This window comes from Thunnus albacares, chromosome 1, assembly GCF_914725855.1.
Source record: "Thunnus albacares chromosome 1, fThuAlb1.1, whole genome shotgun sequence".
Lineage (NCBI taxonomy): Eukaryota > Metazoa > Chordata > Actinopteri > Scombriformes > Scombridae > Thunnus > Thunnus albacares.
The window spans coordinates 36,233,204-36,252,217 of NC_058106.1; the positions used below are offsets into that span (position 1 = coordinate 36,233,204).

Here is a 19,014-nt window from a genome sequence, read left to right on the forward strand (position 1 = left end):
GTAGTGTGTATAATAAATAATATAGCCTATACTTTAGTCTGTAATGTAGCAGAGATGCTACAGTTTTCATGTTATGATTTTAGGCGGGTCAGGACCACTGTGGAAGTCAGTTATATTAATTTTACTGTCAATATTCTGCATAACACATTTAGTGTGTTATATGCTATTTATAATTATTTTTATTTTATTTCATTAATATTTTTTGTCTTTGCATGTCCAAGTCCCACTTTTGGATTGAATCTGTATTTTGGTTTTCTTCTCTTTCTCTCTTATGTTTCATTTTGTGAATATTTGGATAAGTAGATTGTGCACGGATTGTTTATGACACAAATAAACATTGAAACTACAAACTGATAAATGTTTGCTTAGTTTTTGTTTGTACAAATATTTTAGTCTATTTATTTTTAGTGGTGGAAGAAGTACTCAGATCCTTTAATAGTCCTGCATGAAAATCCTACTACAGTAAAAGTACATAAGTATTATGAGCTTGATGTAGTTAAAGTATTGCAGTAAAAGTACATAAGTATTATGAGCTTGATGTAGTTAAAGTATTGCAGTAAAAGTAGTGGTTTGGTCCCTCTGACTGATATATTATTATATATGACATCATTAGATTATTAATAGTGAAGCATCAGTGTTAGAGCAGCATGTTACTGTTGTAGCTGCTGGAGGTGGAGCTAGTTTACACTACTTTATATACAGTTAGCTAGTTTAGTCCAGTGGTTCCCAACCTAGGGGTCGGGCCCCTCCAAAGGGTCATTAGATAAATCTGAGGGGTCGTGAGATGATTAATGGGAGAGGAAAGAAGAAAAGATCTTGTTAAAAAATTTTCTTCTTAATGACCATTAAACAATAAGGACCGGAGTTGAAGTATCAAAATTTAACAGAATTACAGCAACACACAGAATGAGGTTACAAAGAAAAAGGCTCCCAGAAGAGCCTACAACAGGGTTTTATACACCTTAAGTGGCCGTTACAGTTCTTTTCTTAATCTATCAAATACAGTCTTATAGATAAAGTCATGGCTGTTTTCAGTTCTGCTTTCCAGGAGCCGTCCTGCCCAACTGACCCTCAGATGACATGTCTCACCCTTTCTCCAACAAATTTTAATTTCTACATCTTCCTCTTTATAAATATAATGCTGAACTTCCTTTAACCTTAGCTTATAAGTCTGCTGATGTTACAGAGTTGCAGTACAAGACAGGAACATTTCATCGTGATCTAGATAAAATAGTAACACTCACACACGGTGTAATCATAATTTTTATAACAGTTCTGATACACAAATCTGTTTTCAGTTTTTGGACTTTTTCTCTAATCTTTGATTTTTGCTGAAATATTGGATCATTTGAACATTTATTGAAATGAAAGCATGTGAGAAGTTTAGAGGGAAAAATCACTATTTGGTGGAGCTGTTAACAACTCATAGACATGAGTGACCCCGACTACACACTGCTTTTTATAAGATGTAAAAAGCCAAAAAAGGTTGGAAACCACTGGTTTCATCTTTAACAATGTGTTGTATTTTAAAAGCTTGTTATATTATCCATTGTGTCAAATTATTTTCATCTGAAAAGTAACTAAAGCTGTCAAATAAATGTAGTGGAGTAGAAAGTACAATATTTCCCTCTGAAATGTAGTGGAGTGGAAGTATAAAGTAGCATCACATAGAAATAATCAAGTAAAGTACAAGAACTGTAAAATTATACTTAAGTAAATGTACTCAGTTACTTTCCATCACTGTTTATTTTACGTTATAGTCGGTTATTAGTCAGTTATGGATTTTCAGGTCACCGAGCTTCTTGGTTCACTTCCGGGTGATGTTTACCGCAAAAAGGAAGACCCTCCTAGTCCTGCTAACGAATCGCTGCTAGATGTTCCACCACCTTAAATGACAGAATAATTAAATCGCTGATGCTGTGAATATTACTCACATTATCGATAACTTGAGAGGGGGAGGGAACACGTCGCCGTGCGGAGAGAAGCTGCTGCTAACGGGCGGAGTTCGGACGCCTCTACGTTTCTTCGACGAGGTTAGCCGGCTAAGTTTAACCCCGTTATTGACTTCACATTTCACTAATGTCGAGTGTAATAGACGGTGTTTTATCGACACATGTTTAATGTACAAAATCATGCTAATTTACAATATATATGTTTATCTGTCTTGCTGCATTCCGGGTGCAAATATTACGATTTTATGTTTTGCTAAGTAAGCTAGGTCACCGTAACAAGCTAGCTGGTTATGAGAAATGATCGTAAATGATGCAGAAATTGATTTGAATTTGAAGATAGCGTCGCGAAAACTGGCAAAAAAAATAATTTTAACACGCTTTGTCTTCATTTTAGATTAAAAACATTAGATTTTGTGGGTGAAAAGGGCCCCGGGGAGCCCGTGTCGTGACGATATTCATTCGATTCGATTAAAAATATCAAGGAACTAATTCTGACAGGGAAACGAAATTTGACGCGACACCTGTCAAACTGCTGTTTTGTTGTGTGTGTAAAGAGATATTAGAGTTCACAGCGTGTTTACAGTCTCTGTGTCCAGATGTGACACTGGTTTTACATCCAGATGTGGTTTGGATGGAAGAAAAGCAGTGAAATCGACTTTTTCTGTCACAAATATGACACCGTGACACATTTGAGAAGCTACAACCAGTAAATGTTTGGTATTTTTACTAAAAAAATAAATAAATAAATAAATAACAAAATTACAAAACGGTCATTCGATGATCAAAATAGTTATCAATTAATTCTTTATCGATTAATTGTTGCAGCTCTAATTTTAAATTGTCTTCTGGGTCTCCTTGGTAATCTAATCCAGATTTAACAAATTTAAGTGTAGGCTATTGTGGGTTTTGCATAGAGCTGCAACGATTAGTCAATTATCTGCAACTATTTTGATAATTTAATAATTATTTTAATCATTTTTCTAGAAAAAATGCCCCAAAATTGCTGGTGGCACCTTCTCAAATGTGAGGATTTGAAGCTTTTCTTTGTTGTTAATGTTAGTAAACTAATATTTTGATGTTTTTAATCTCACTTTTAGACATTTTATTGACAAATTGATTAATGAAAAAAATTAAGCAGAAAATTGAATGAAAATAATCATTTGTTTAGAGTCCAGTTTCTATAATAATCTAGTCCTGCTGTGACAGTTCCAGCGCTTGTAGTCTGGATTGGAGCTGCAACAATAAATTGATTAACGGAGTAGTCGATTGACAGGAAATGAATCTCCAGCTATTTGATAATGGATCAATCGTTTTGAGTATTTCTTTAGGGAAAAAAAATTGTATTCTCAGATTCCAGCTTCTCAAATGTGAATATTTTCTGTTTTTTTTAGTTTCCTTTAATACTAAATGTCTTTGGGTTGTTGATTGTTGTCTGTCTGGACAAAACAAAACATTTGAGATCATCATTTTGGGCTTCAGGAAATATTGACAGATTAATTGATAATGAAAATAATTGTTAGTTCCAGCCTTTACATGTGTAATAATCTAGTGTAAGTCTAGTGTTTTCTGAGTGAGAGCTGGTCTAATGTGGTCTAGATGGAGAAAAAGCAAACTCTGTTCTCACAAATAGAATAAAAGTCTCACAGACATGAAACTGAGCCTCCTTGATGATGTAGTCCAGGTTTGACAGCTGGACCTTGTCTGTTGTAGTCTGGAAGCCATCTTCCGTATTGTTGCATCCTTTATTTGCATTTCTCTCCTGAGCCTCGGCCTCTTCCTCTCTCTCTCTCTCCCTCCTCTCCTCCGTCTTCCTGCAGCTGGCGGGTCTTCATCCCTTCCTGCCTAACATCCTCCTCAGGGGCTTCACACACTCCGTCATCGTCGCTCTCTCTGTCTGCACAACAGCTGCGTCAGACCGGCCCGACTCCTTTCATCAGAAAGCACAAGCAGCCAAAGCCAATGGTAAACAGCACGGCGCGGAGGTCTTAGAGCCGCATATCCTGGAGAGTCGCTGCGCCGCCTTCCAGTATCGGGCCAAGAAGTATTCAGCGCAAGGCGAAGGTCCTCGACACGGAGCCTCAAAGCTAGCGATGCCCGGATCCACGCCGGCCAGCAGCAAGGCTCGGGTGTACACCGATGTCAACACACAGAAGAACAGAGAATACTGGGACTATGATGCACATGTGCCAAACTGGAGGTACAGCTGGATGTTACGTTACATTACTGCCAACATGAGAAGAGTGCATGTTATGTAGGTTTATGAGCCATTTATTAACGCTAAAACAACTTATCTATTAGTCAATCGACAGAAGATTAAGTGATTCCATCTTCAAAAAGTGAGGAATTGATTTTCTTCTCTGTTTTATATCAGTTTAAATATAATATTTCAGCAATTTGTAGCATCAGCTTGGGCTCTGGGAGCTTGTGATGTCTATTTTTTACTACCTTCTGACAATTTAGTGACTGAATAATTAATAGATTATTGGCTATAATCATTCCTCTTGTTCATACTGACAATGGAAGTGATGGAGGACAAAATCCACAGTCCTCCCTCTGTGCAAAAAATGTATTTCAAAGTTTATCTGAAGCTAATATGAAGCTTCAGCGTCCAAATGAGTCAAATCAAGAAGATATCTTTCAACGTTCCAGTCTTTTTAGTGTCAAACTCCCTCTTTCTGTCACTATACTTCTAACTTTTAAAAGCATTTTTACACTAAATGACTGTTTGGACACAATCACATACATTATAAAGTGAATCTGAAGCGTTCATATGAACACCTGACTGTTGTTATAAGACACACTTGGAAAATTGCAGTCCTGTTAAACACAAAGCCAACATTCCCACACATGAACCTCCTCCTACGGGCCAAACTATTAACACATGTGTGGTTGCGGTCGATGTGTTTTTAAGGTTGATTTCCTCTTGATCTGCAGTCGCTAAATGTTTCCACTCTCCTTTTTTTTTCTCTCCAGCAATCAAGACAACTATCAGTTGGTGCGTAAACTGGGTAGAGGGAAGTACAGCGAAGTATTTGAGGCCATAAATGTGACCAACAACGAGAAAGTGGTGGTGAAAATCCTCAAGGTGAGTCGCACACTTACCTTCTTTCGCTTCCGTCTTATCTTACAGATTTATTTGCAGGACGTACTCGTTCTCCAGATGTAACTGTTGCTGGTGATTGTAGTTTATGTCCATCTGAAGTTGGTTCATCTGAACATTATTTGAAAGGTTTTTGCAGCGTGATTATCTTCAGTGATGGGAAGATTCCTCTTGTGAAAATATACCAATCTACTGTAAGAATTAACGTCAGTCTGTGCATTTAATAGACTCTCTACAGAAACACATGTAGGTTACTGAACACAGATCACCTGGTCAAAGTTACAGCTATAAATAATGATTCTGATGAGTCAGTTGTTCATATTTTAGGACCTTTTTGGCCAGAAAAAGAAAGAGAGGAAAGAACGCTGAGAAATGAGCAAAAACAGCAGAGCGTCTGTAAGCAGGAAGTAGCTTTTCACACCACATAAACGCTCAGTCATATAGATTCCTTAAGACGATGCAACAGGAAGCTGTACATTTAAAAATAGCTAAACGTCTCAGGTGATAACCAGAGAGACGAGGCTTTTTTTTCCGGTATATTTAATTTAATGATGTTTCTGCACATCACACGTCGGCAACACCTGCTGGTTACATGTTAGTAAAAAAAAAACATCTCTAATGGTTTAACTCAAGTCTTTGTGTATGAAACAGAATTTCTTGCTTTCAGTTTTTCTCCAAATCAACAGAATTTGTGTGAATATTGTTAAAAACAACATCGTTCTTCTCAACATGACGGCACACAGAGTTTCACCTTTTATTGCAAATGATGAGAAGTTTACACATCAGAGAGTCACTGACTTCATATCAGAGTCCGTTTAAAGTGTGACGCAGCTGAATTTATACGACACAGATCGGATGATATCGATTAATTAAGAAATTAATTTTTCAAGCAATAATTCACTGATTCCAGCTGTTCGAACATGTGCACTGGCTGCTTTTCTCTCTTATTTGATGCCAAATTTAACATTTTGGGGTTTTTTGGAGTGTTTGATACACAAAACAGGTGATTTGTTTCTGCGATGGTCATTTTCTGATGTTTAGTCCAGAGAATAACGGGAATATTAATGGATAATGAAAATAGTTGTTAGTTGCAGCTCTAATTTGACATTTATGGAAATAATCTGCTGAAATCATGAGATGTGACTTATTGAAACACACTTAAGTGTGTTATTACAAGTGATGTTCAAAGCATTTTTAAATCCGTGTTTTTAAGCAGGTCGTCACTGTATCGAGGATGAAGTGTTATTGTTTGACAGAATAACATTTTACACACATTTACCAGTTTATTAGCTCCTGCTAGCTAAAACCAGTGCAGCCTAATCGAACCGCCCATCAATAAACCAGTAAACCCCCCATTATGACCTTCATGAAGGTCATAATGGGGGGTTTACTGGTTTTTGCAGAGACGTGTTGGTTCAACATTACAGTTATTTTGGAGGCTGTAGTGCTTTTTCTAATTTAACTGACAATAGTTTAATGAAAAAAATAATAAAATCTTAATAAAAGTGATTAATTTGCAGCTCACTATGTGAAAATAAAAACTGCTTGTAAGACTATTTGGGTTAAAAATGAAACATGAGAAAAATGTCAGTGGCTTGAAAATTAAAAAGACGAGTTCACAGTCTGTTTTAAACCAACAGTCAGGAGCCCAAATAAACATTAAACATGTTTTTCTTGCTGTAATCATTCCTCCTGTTCATACTGACCATTAGAAGATCCCTTCATAATGACCTTACTATGGAAGTGATGGAGGATAAAAATGTATCTCAAAGTTTATCTGAAGCTATTATGAAGCTTCAGCATCCAAACGAGTCAAATCAAGTAGATATCTTTCAACGTTACAGTCTTTTTAGTGCCAAAGTCCTCTTTTTGTTACTATACTTCCACCTGCAGCTCAACAGGGAAACACTGTCTGAGGAAACAACTAAAAACAAAAACTTTTTTCGTGCTTAGATATGAAAAGTTTGGTCCTTTTCTACCGTGTATCAGTTTTATTCAACATGGATCTGAACCACCTGTTTTCTTCCGCAGCCCGTCAAGAAGAAGAAGATCAAACGTGAAATTAAGATTCTTGAAAACTTGCGCGGAGGAACCAACATCATCCGTCTGGTGGACACCGTCAAAGACCCGGTGGTGAGTCAGACTCCTGCCGTCACTTTGCTGCACGTCGGCATGCCAGCAGCTGTAATCCAGTCATGCTTGTAACTCTGTGTGTGTGCGTGCGTGCGTGTGTGTGTGTGTGTGTGTACAGGTGTGTGTGTGTGTGTGCGTGCAGTGATAATGATCTCCACCTACCTGCTGTTCTCCTCAGTTTAAGCCTTGTGTTGTCCTCTCTTTGCAGTCCAGAACACCAGCGCTTGTCTTTGAGTGCATCAATAACACAGATTTTAAGGTACTTAAGTTTGGCCGAGATCATACACGCAAAACTAGCAGCAGTTACCATCCATGCAGAGGCACTGATATCCATTATTAATACGATGCATAATCCTCCAGTCACTGTTTTACATGTATGCTGATGACATGTAATGATTTTTAAAAAAACATTTCATCCGTTTTCCGTCTGTTCTGCAGGAGCTTTACCAGAAACTGACAGACTACGATATCCGTTACTATATGTATGAGCTTCTCAAGGTAAAAACATCAAATCACCCTCCTGTGACTTCATGTATTTATTTATTTTAATGTTGTTATTCACCCACTTTTATAATGAAAACATGTGAAAGTTATCGCTGCCATGACTAAGAGACGCCTGATGTTGACGTGATTATAAAATCTGTGTTTGGAGGAGTTATTTCCTGTGATTAACAGGAAGCAGAGTCGTGCTCACATATTCAGAAAAACAGACAGGAAATTTAAGGTTTGAAGCAATTTAAGGACAAAACAATGGACAGAAAATTAATCAACAACAACTTTGGGGTATTTGCAGGTTCAGAAAAGTTAAATTTATGCCAATAAAAGGCCATAAAAAGGTATTAAAAAGTTTAAAAAATGTAGAAAAATCCTCTTTCCTGCAGCAGACAGTGATCCAAGTTATAAAATGTTTTTGTATCTAATATGTCAAAACCTGATATATCTATAAACTATTAGTGGGATTGTTTGGACGGTGGATTGTTTGTCAGTTCTGCAGCTACAGTAGCAGGAAAGTTTTTAGCTACAATGAAGCTAATTAATAATGATAACTGGTTAATACATCAATCCATGTTATGTTGCTTATAAGAGTCCAGACACATTAATTTAATGAGGAATTACTGTTAGACTGCTGGGAAGTACTGAAAACAGGTGATATAATAATAATAAATAATAATAAATAATTTTAGGCCATATTGTTACTGCTTTTCAGTTATACTTCATAAAATGGTTATTAAATTGAATTTTATTTGGTATTAAAACAATCTTAAATTTAACAGCTTCTCAAATATGAGGATTTGTTGCTTTTTCCTGTTTTTATATTATTGTAAATTTAATAATTTGTGTTTTGACTGTTAGTCAGATAAAATAATAAGAAGATGTGACTTCAGGCTGTGGATCAATCAAATCAGAAAACTAGTTGAGCGTTAAATTAATAATGAAAACAAGATGAACCTCCTACTGGCGGGAAACTCATGAATGCTTGGAAACAGTTTTTCCAAATCATTTTTTCCATTTGATGCTCTGACAGTGTTTATAGGTACCGTCATACAGATAAATACCTGATGAGAATAATTGATTACTGGAGGGAAAGAGTAGCTGCAAACAGATGCTCCATCACTACAAGATCGGTTCAAAATTATTTATGAAATTTACATAACGGAAAGAATAATAACACATCTATAAAAATGCAAATGGTAAAATGTAGGGGTTCAAATGGATGAAGTAGATTTTTTTGTCTAGTTATTTCTATATTAATATGTATTTATGTAAATGAGATTTATGGACTCAAATGTTTTATAAACCTGAACTGTGAATGAATGAAAATAAGATGAACCTGAACCAACTGATGAGGCTTCATGTTCATCATGATGGATTATTTATTATGGTTTATTATTTGTTGCCTTCATGTTGATACATCAGACGAGTCCTGATGATGATATGCAGAATATACAGAGCAGCTGATGTTATTGATTGAATACGTGTGTGTTTGTTCTTTCAGGCTCTGGACTACTGTCACAGTATGGGGATCATGCACAGGGACGTGAAGCCCCACAACGTGATGATCGACCATCAGCTGAGAAAGGTACCGCCGACCCTGTTCACTAACAAACTACCAGCAAAATCACTGTTTGTTTCTACCTTTAATTATTTAGAGAACAGCACCCAACAAGTGCTGATAACACACCTGTAAGAGTCCACCAGGATGTAAAACAACAACATTTCTGAGCTGCATCACATCATGTTGTATTTTATGGTCGTTCACTAATCCACAGTAGAAATAAATGAGTACAGACTGTCATCGACATGTCGGGTCCACTGAGTCAGATCCAGAACTTTATATTTTACACAGCAGCAGCAGAAGATAAGCAACGTTTTTAATTAAATATGTTTCTGACACATTAAAATAACAAGTTCTGACTTTGACAAACATTTATCATGAACTGTTTGATCCAAAATCCAAAGGTCCTGGTTCAAAACTATTAAACTGGTCATTTGAAGTTATTGATATAATATGAATGAAAGTTTAAGTGGACGATGCGACTCCTGTGACGTGATCAGCTGGAGAGAAGACGTCTCACTCTGTCGGAGTTGTGGGAACCACAGAAACACTCCAGTTTTTCATGTTGTCCAGTTAATCGACGTTAGTTTGTGAGCTGAATGTTTTCTTTACTCATGTGAAAGACACAGTTTAGAGTTTAATTGAATTGTGCATTTTGCCGACCGGGACGTCACACCGGTGTGTCCAAATAACTTTTTCACAATCTCTCGCTCTAATTTTCACTCCCACATACGAGCGTTGTTGTAAAGAAGAGCAGCGCTGCAACACCAGCAGGCAGGGATCGCCATCTGATTGGCTTTCTTTTTATCAAATCAGCCCCAATATCGATCGTTAGGTTCGACTGAGGGCATCTGTTTGATTTTAAAGCTGCATTATTATATAAAATGGCTCAAATGACTGTATGATGTCTTTCAGCTCATTGTTTTGGTTTTACGGCCCACAAACTTTACCGTTACGGTTCATCAACCTCGCTTCCAGTAGCAGCAAAAAAAAACTTGTCATAGCTGCTTTGTTGAGAAAAAAACCATTAAGGGTAAAACTGGATGATGACTTGGTTTGAAACACCTGAAGCAGACCTGACACTCCTTCTTCAAACTCTCCTAATATAGATGAGACACCATCTTTCCTTCAGAAAAGGTGAATAAAAAGAATAGCAGCATTTCACTCTGTCACCTAAAACCAGTTTGATGAGTATTTTTTTTTTTTTTTTATTCTCTCCACAGCTGCGTCTTATAGATTGGGGTTTGGCAGAATTTTACCATCCCGCTCAGGAATACAACGTCAGGGTGGCCTCTCGCTATTTCAAAGGCCCGGAGCTGCTAGTGGACTATCAGGTATCTGCTTGTTACACTTCACACGTCTCTGACGTCTCTTGTCTTCATCCATCGCTGTGTGATTTTTTTTATCCTCTTTTTTCCCTCCAGATGTATGACTATAGTTTGGACATGTGGAGTCTAGGCTGTATGTTGGCCAGCATGATCTTTCTGAAGGAACCGTTTTTTCATGGCCAGGACAACTACGACCAGGTAACGTTGTGTCCGATAAAGATCTCATGTTCCTGTCATGGAAGATAAAACGTAGCAATCAGGGTGTTGAAAAGTCATAAAAAGCATTTAGAAAGTATTAAAAAGTCTTTAGTTAGAACCAGTTTTTTGGGAGACGTTGAGTCAGTTTCAGTCAGTAGTTTAACTCATTGATTAATCTACCGATCACTTCCTGGATCAGTAGTTCAGTCTTATAATAAATGTCTGATAATAAACGTCTTGTTTTGTCCGAACGATGACCCAAAACCCAAAGATATAATATAAGATACAAGAAATTAATAAATATATAAACTAGAGCCGCAACAATTAGTCGATGAATCAATCGACAGATGATGATTGTCAACTATTCAGATAATCGAATAATCATTTTAATCATTTTAAAAAAATGACAGAAATTTGCTGGTTTCAGCTTCTCGTGTGATCATTTAATTCTTTTTCTTTGTCAGACGTGATAATAAACTGAATATCTTGTTTTGGGATGAACAAGAAAAGATATTTGAAGACATTTTTAACTATTTTATAAACTTAATGATGAATTACTTACTGGAGAAAGCAACTGACAGATGAATCAATCATGAAAAGAATCACTAGTTGCAGTTGATATAAAACAGAGAAGCTAGACTAAAACTATTTATCGATCAACAGAACAGCTGCAGATTCATTTATTGATCGACTGAATGCTTCAGTCCTAAAAGCATCAAACCTGCAGGAGGCGCTGAAGGACATTAATTAATCATTTTATGATCGGTTAATCCAACCATCAATATTCTGTGACTCATCTGAGTCCAAACGCTGTTAAATTATTTATTATTTATTATTATTTATTAGCAGGAAAGCTCTGATATCTAACTGCAGGCTACGCGGTAATAAAAAGGTCTTAGATTATATTTAGAGAACACGGCAGAAACCACAGACATGTTAGTCTTTGTTTTAGTGATAAAATGAATCTACGGTTTGTGTTAAATGTTCTTTCGTCTTGTTTCCCAGCTGGTCCGCATCGCTAAGGTCCTGGGCACCGACGAGCTCTTCGGCTACCTGCACAAATATCACATAGAACTGGACACTCGTTTCAAAGACCTGCTGGGGCAGTGAGTATCAGCACAGCAACGCAAACACGATTAACGTTATCAGTCTACTGATAACAGCTGATACTCAGGAGCACTTCAAGTCTCTGACTGATAAGCCGCCGTTGATTCAGGCAGGACAGTAGCGTCTGCTGTCTCGCGTCCAGCCATAAAGAAGCAGCAGCAGCAGCAGCGTGTCGCAACCTCGACTAATGATCTCGACTGACTTCACATTTCAAGTGAAAGTGACAAAAAGTCAGTCGACTAAAAAGACAGAAAGATGCTGCGTGTTTGTTCAGTTTGAGATTGGAACATCACTACTATGTGTCTGAAGCATCTCGTACCAAAAACATTTAACACTTGGTCAGATTCTCAGTCTTTGATCAGTAGATCAGCAGGGGGAAGAACCTTAAAACTGTTTAACCTTCTCATTGATTATCTTTTATATACAAGAATCAAAGTACAGCAGCTGTTCCTGCTAATAACTTATCATAAGTCTCTGAGATTAGCAGCATTGTGTTAAGAAGGTAAATAAACTAACTTATCTTAATTAACATCTTATCTTAGTTCATTGAATGGATCAGTTCTGTTTCTTCATGATGACTAAACATTGGTGTTTGTGTTTGTGAAAGCAGGTCAGGAGGGCTGAAATAAGATTTTATCCATTTTAAATATAGAAAATAAAAATAAAATCAATATTTGATGGTCAGTGTTGATATTGCCGCCACAAATAAATCAATGTATAGGAAACACAACACTGACATATTATCACATTATAAAGCTGATGGTGAACGTGTTCGCAGACTGTCTCGGGTTTTTCTTTTGTTTCAACTCTTCCTGGAGCTTTATTTTAGCAGCTCTCAGGAGGCGGAGCTAAATCGACTTCCAGGTACTCACGAGGCGGGAAGGTTTGGGTTCACAGCACCGTCACCTCTGATTGGTCAAGCATGTGTTGTCACAGCAACAACAACAGCAACAGCAGCAGCAAAGCAACAAGTCGGATAATACCGACTACAAGTGACACTTTTCATGTTTCACAGTAATTTGATCTTTGATCACATTTCACAGTAATTTGATCTTTGATTAGTGCAGCTTTAAACCATCATTTTAGTTATTTTAGACAGTTTTATTCAAATTAATTTCATATAGCTGCTCTTTGCTGTGACAGAATTCAACACTGATGAATGAAAAACACTTTATATTCTTCAAGATGAGGCGTCGAAAAAATGTAGTTTGACATCAAAACTAACAGGTTTAACTGAGGATTCTTTGTACCAAACTAAATGATTGTTTTAATAAATTCTTTCTTTAACTTACATGTTTAAGCAGAAAGTATTTTCTATGTTAACTGTATGAATCAGGAGCTAAACGACGGTTATTCAACATAAACGCAGATCATCAGTCTGGCTGCGTTCTCGTCGTTTACATCAGACCAACGTGAGCGCTGAGTTCACGTTAAAATGCTGGTTTGTGTGTTCAGACAAACACGGAAGCGTTGGGAGCAGTTCATCCAGACGGAGAACCAGCACCTGGTGAGTCCCGAGGCTCTGGACCTGCTGGACAAGCTGCTGCGTTACGACCACCAGCAGAGGCTGACGGCGGCGGAGGCCATGCAGCACCCGTACTTCTGTAAGTCACGACAGCACCGACGGCCATGAAGAGGAACTGCTTAAATATGCTTTTAACAACAAGACACACTTAGAAATGAGATGATTGATGATTGTTTGATGATTATTTTGAAATCATATCTGTATTTTTGTATTTTTTTAAGTATTTTTTTATAGATAAAGCTGCATAAATATAAAACTGGAAGAAAAAAAACATACTAAGGCTTCACCACATGTCCTGTATTATAACTTTAAATGTGTGTTTTATCATTTGTATGTAAAACAAACAGAAGGAAGTTTTATTCCAGAAGACGTCAGACTTCTGAACAGTACAAGAAACTTGTCAGTTAACTCATGTTTAGACAATAAAAATACATTTATCTATAATCTAAGAGTCATTTGGGCTGTAAAATGTCAGAAAATGGTGAAAAATGTCGACTCACAAAACCAAAGTTGTAACCTTAAATGTCTTGATCTCCCAACAACCCAAATATATTTAATTTAATCAGAAGAAACCAGAAAATATTCACATTTATGAAGCTGGAACCGGAGAATTTTAGCATTTAAAATAGTTTAAAATAGTTGCCTGTTATATATGTGTCTTTAACTCTTTGTAACATTGTATTTTATTTCATTTATATTAGTATTTTTTGATTGTTTTAATGTGTGTTAGTGAATTATTTATGTCCCCTTAATATTAAAATTATCCTTTAAAATAGTTTCATCACCAGTTAGCTTGCGTCAGCAGGATAAGACGCGCTGTACCTGGTCGTGTGCCGTTGTTGCAGATAAAGTGACTTGTGTGTGTCGATGTGGATGAAGTGACGGTGAGTCTTTTGTCTCTCAGATCCTGTGGTGAAGGAACACGCGAACGCCAATACAGACGGCACAAAGGCAATAAGCAGCTCGAATGCGACATGATAACCAGAGAGCAGGTAAACCCGTTACAACATCTCAGTTCACACTAACAAACATAAGGACTTTTCATTTCCTTTTAGCCGTTAAGTGCGTCAATGCCGCCGCACCGACGTTCAGATAAAAGTCGGTTCTGCACATTTTAACAGCTCTTTGTATTTGTTCTCATGTACATTTTTTAATTATATCCATTAGTTTTCCTAAGTTTGGTTCACTCTGTGCTAATAAACATCTTCAGGAATGTGAATCTCTCCTAAGTCTGTCCTAAAACAACAGTCAGGAGCTTAAATCAACAGTGAAACATGTTTGTCATGCTGTAATCATTCGTCCTGTTCATACTGACCTTTAGAAGATCCCTTCATAATGACCTTACTATGGAAGGGATGGAGGACAAAAATATATCTCAAAGTTTATCTGAAGCTAATATGAAGCTTCAGCGTCCAAATGAGTAAAATCAAGTAGATATCTTTCAACGTTACAGTCTTTTTAGTGCCAAAGTCCCTCTTTTTGTTACTATACTTCCACCACAGCTCAACAGGGAAACACTGTCCGAGGAAACACAAAGAGGGAATTTGATGCTAAAAAGACATTTGAAGGGGATCTTTTAATATCCAGTATGAACAGCAGGAATGATTACAGGGAGGACACACTTGGAAAAATTGTGAATCTGTTCGGACGGGTTTAACATCACAGGGGGAGGTGGGCGATGAAATATTCTACTGTGCTCCTCGGTAATTTAACTCACAGCTCCAGACAGGATCTGGTCTGTAATAAACATGAACATTCAGCAGCACAAAGCCAAAAGCCTCCTCAGAGGGCTGCAGGAGAGTTGAAGGTGAGGCAAAGATACTGTGTCAAAAATCCTTCTCGGACTCATAACACAGCCAGTTATCCAGTGTGACTCACACTTCCTGAGTATATCAATATCTCTGATGTCCGTCACCACAATCCACTTAGAAATCAGAGAAAAAAAAGCTTCAGAGCATCTCTGAGAATCATCATGTTTAAGTTTTCTTCCGTATCAGAGTAATCCAGTGATAGTTGTCTGTACATCCATGTTACACTGCTAACAGGAGCTGCTAACAGCATTTATGTGCCAAAACTAAAAAGGAGCTCACGTTACAACAGCTCCTTGCTCTCCTGACGGGTTTTGTTTTTTTCTGTCGTCATATCGGTTCCCAAACAGGTCGATATGTTGGTGTCATCTATCAGATTAGCAAAAACATTTTTCACACAAGTCAAATTTCATACAGCACTGAGAGCTTTTTTTTTTTTTTTTTTTTTTTTTTCCTCAAAGTGGAAGGAAAAAGTTCAGAGATCCACTTTAAAAATACAAGAAGATGGGATTTAAATTAAAGAGGAGCAGTTAACTGCAGCTGTAATTATAAGTAGGGCAGGGTTGAAAAATGACCCACATACGCGCTCCAGACTGGATTAAAATGACCGACCACCTCCCCTCGAGAAATAAATCCAGTCCGAACGGAGCTTCAGTCTCATTCATTAGAAATCTAGAAACATTAAAAACGAGGGTTTTCATGTTCCGGCTGCAGAAAACTCCTGATACTGACAGTTTTACAATCTTAAAGTTTGTGTTTGACTCTAACTGTTCTGTGTTTTTTTTCTCTCTTCTCTCGTTCAGGAAGAATCTTTGTTACCTCAACTTGTGACCTTTTCGTGGCAGAAACCTCTGCCTCCACATCAACAGCCATACTGGAGCAAGATGTCAATTTTGCAGCATACACAAACACGCACGGATTAAACTTCTCCCAACAAAGCCCAGGGAATCTACGCTGCTCGATCCGAGTCACAGATGAATCGGATCTGAAATCAGATCTGAGCCCTTCCTCCTCCTCCTCCTCCTCCTCCTCCTCCTCCTCTTCTTCCTCCTGCCCCTCCTCCCCAACATTTCCCTCAACCTGTTTTTAAAATGAGCAAAGTGACTGTTGTTGGATCAGTATCAAGCCGGTGTTGTGCTGTACAGACGTTTGTCCGTCATTACGACGCTGTGGTGACCTGAGATCCAGTTCCAGGTATTAGCACTGAGTGACATGGAGGCTCTTTTCTGCTATGGATAGAACAAAAGCTATATTGAAAGAGAATAAACCATTTTTATTTAAAAAAAAAAGTGTGTGTTGAAGTGTTATTTCCTCACAACAGAAGAAGTGAAACTCTTAAATTTTGTTATCAGTCTCTTACAGTCCAGACTGCTGCGGTTCTGTTCTTAATTTGGCCTTAAAGGGGACATATTCGGATTTTTCTGGTTTTCCGTTATTTATATACTGTTATGTCAGATATCTGTGTTAGCTACACATGGTCAAAGTTTCAAAATTCGAGGTGAACATGCGTAGAAATGCTCCCTGCAAGTCAAAAGCCAGAGCTCAGCCTGCTCTCAACGCGCTGTTTGCAACAGTTTTTTCTACTTTACGGAAGAGCTGACGTCGGCTCATCTCGAATGCCCAGTAATGGCCGCCTGCTCCGTAGCCTTTGTTGCTAAGGTTGTTCACGTTGTCCGCTTGCATATTTGGGATTGGACTCCGGCTTGAACGTGTACTTCAGAAGTTTACATTTAGAGTAAAGAACAAGAAAAAAATAGTGAAATCCAAGGGACTTCATAAAGACCCAGTACAAGATAGATGAGTTTTAACTGTAAATCATGCAAAGATCTTCCAATAAAACCTGGAAATGAGCACTGATACGGCCCCTTTGAATGATTTCTATAAATATTTCTAATCAGTTAGCAAAAATACTTTACATCTAGTGTTTCATAGAGGAGCTCAATCTATCAAAAACTAGACAAAACCAAGAGTCTACTGAACTAAATGCTAACGTTAGCATGCTAACATTCTGACGTTTAGCTATTATCTTCGCTGTGTCCAATTTCTAACTACATAGTAATTGTATACAGTGTATACTACATGTATTAATCCTCACAGTATACTGTTTTTTAGTTAGTATACAAGAAATCAACATACATTGTTTTATACTAGCAGGAAATGATGCAACACCTGCAAATAGGCAATCAAACTGCGACTTTAGAAAACCGCCAGTGTCTGACAACACACTCAAAAAATCAAGAGCTCTTTAACCTGCATACCAGCTGTTTGGAGTTAACTTTAATTTTGTCACTTTCCCAGTATGAAAACACTAGTCACTCAAAACCTGTTTATAATAAACGTGTAGTATGAATTATGATGTTAACCACCCTAGTTTAGCGTGTTAGCATGCTAAGATTTGCTAATTGCTAATAAACACAAAGTACAATGCACAATTGCAGGTGTTTGGTGACCTGATGATGGCATTAGAGTGAAAGTCAGAATAAAAGTGATTACAGTTCATCCTGAGGGCAATTTGTGAACGTCTGTATAAAATTTCATGTCAGTTTATCCGACAGATATTTCAAGATTCACTCAAATACTCTGAAGGTTTGCAGTGACTGAAATGGGAGTTTAATACTGTAAATTTCTTAAATTTGAGAGCAGTGTGCAAGAACCTAATTTTCCTACAAGATACATGTAGTCAAGACTATTTAACTATAAATAGTTCTTTTAAGACAGTTAAAAAGGCTGAGCGTGAAAAATAATATTTTACATAAAAACTGATGTACAAAAATAATTTATATTGTGTCTCAACTTTGGTCAGTTGTCATCATGACAGTTTTCTGCTAAACTAACGTTGGTTTTAACATCAGTCTCCACCCCACACCACAACCGAGAGCGAGAGGATCCAGATTTACTGTAACTGACATTTAAAAGAAGGTACAATAAAGTAAAAATGTTCCACATCAGCTTGTTTTGGTGCGTCATGAAAACAGATCACAGACGTCATCAAGTGTGTGTACTTTTTAATAAATAAACTGGAAATTCAAGATGTTTTCCAGAACATAAAACACTTGTGCAACATTCGTGCGTTACAAATAGGTGCATTCGTTTAGGCGAATCCGGGCGGACGTTTGTCACCGGTCAGGTTGAAAGCCAATGAGGTCAGCAGACGACAAACCTGCTCAAATTTAAAACATCTGCTTACCAAATGGCTAAAATTGTAAACATTTTTCAATTACATGTTAATCGTTTCAAATGTGAGTATTTAAAATGCATCACAGAAATAGAGTTCACATTTTGGTCAAGTGTTTCTTTAAGTTAAAAACTGGGCCGGCTGTGATGCTTCGCCCACATCCTCTTTGCTGTGACCTGGTTTTCCTGTCTGTCAGCGCCAACTCTGTTCACAGACGGCTTGGCCCAAAATGAATGCCCTGACTGACATCTGAAGTGTCAAACAGTAAAAAGCAGCCTACAAACACACGGCTAGCTACAGCAGATGAGCTCTAACACCCATCGAAGGCACGCCCACAACACCCCCACTTCCTCCCCAGCCAGTGACCGACACGCCTGGACGAGGAGCTACAGTGACTGGCCGAGTTTGGCTGCTAATCAAATAGCCCAACAGTGGATTAATGACGCCACTTTGGCACTTTATCTACATGTTAAAGGAATAGTTTGACATTTTGGAAAACAATCGTATTCACTTTCTTGCAGAGAGTTTGATGAGAAGATTGATACCTCACATATCTGTGTGTTAAATATATACAGCAGGGTTGGAAATTACAGCAAAATGCCCCTAAAAAATGTAAAATTGCTCTTGGAATT

General features: G+C 37.5%; 1 protein-coding gene across 2 annotated transcripts; it reads left to right on the forward strand.

Moving 5' to 3' along the window:
- The first annotated feature begins 1,910 nt into the window (after positions 1 to 1,910).
- LOC122985999 (casein kinase II subunit alpha'-like) lies at positions 1,911 to 17,060 on the forward strand. Of its 2 annotated transcripts, none has more exons than XM_044357055.1 (13): positions 1,911 to 2,033; positions 3,770 to 4,149; positions 4,926 to 5,037; positions 7,084 to 7,185; positions 7,394 to 7,444; positions 7,624 to 7,683; positions 9,182 to 9,265; positions 10,465 to 10,575; positions 10,666 to 10,767; positions 11,773 to 11,873; positions 13,330 to 13,478; positions 14,304 to 14,391; positions 16,011 to 17,060. In XM_044357055.1, the coding sequence occupies exons 2-12, from the start codon at positions 4,043 to 4,045 to the stop codon at positions 14,375 to 14,377; spliced, it is 1,053 nt and encodes a 350-aa protein (XP_044212990.1). In that variant the 5' UTR covers positions 1,911 to 2,033; positions 3,770 to 4,042; the 3' UTR covers positions 14,378 to 14,391; positions 16,011 to 17,060. The 2 variants fall into 2 exon arrangements, with proteins under 2 accessions (XP_044212990.1, XP_044212996.1); XM_044357061.1 differs by having other exon boundaries at positions 1,951 to 2,033; positions 3,858 to 4,149.
- The last annotated feature ends 1,954 nt before the right edge of the window (positions 17,061 to 19,014 follow it).

Bases quoted from the DNA above. Each gene is read 5' to 3' on its own strand.
- LOC122985999 (XM_044357055.1), top strand. From the start codon at position 4,043: ATGCCCGGATCCACGCCGGCCAGCAGCAAGGCTCGGGTGTACACCGAT. The intron at 5,038-7,083 runs GTGAGTCGCACA...TTTCTTCCGCAG, and splicing joins TGGTGGTGAAAATCCTCAAG to CCCGTCAAGAAGAAGAAGAT. The intron at 7,186-7,393 runs GTGAGTCAGACT...CTCTCTTTGCAG, and splicing joins ACACCGTCAAAGACCCGGTG to TCCAGAACACCAGCGCTTGT.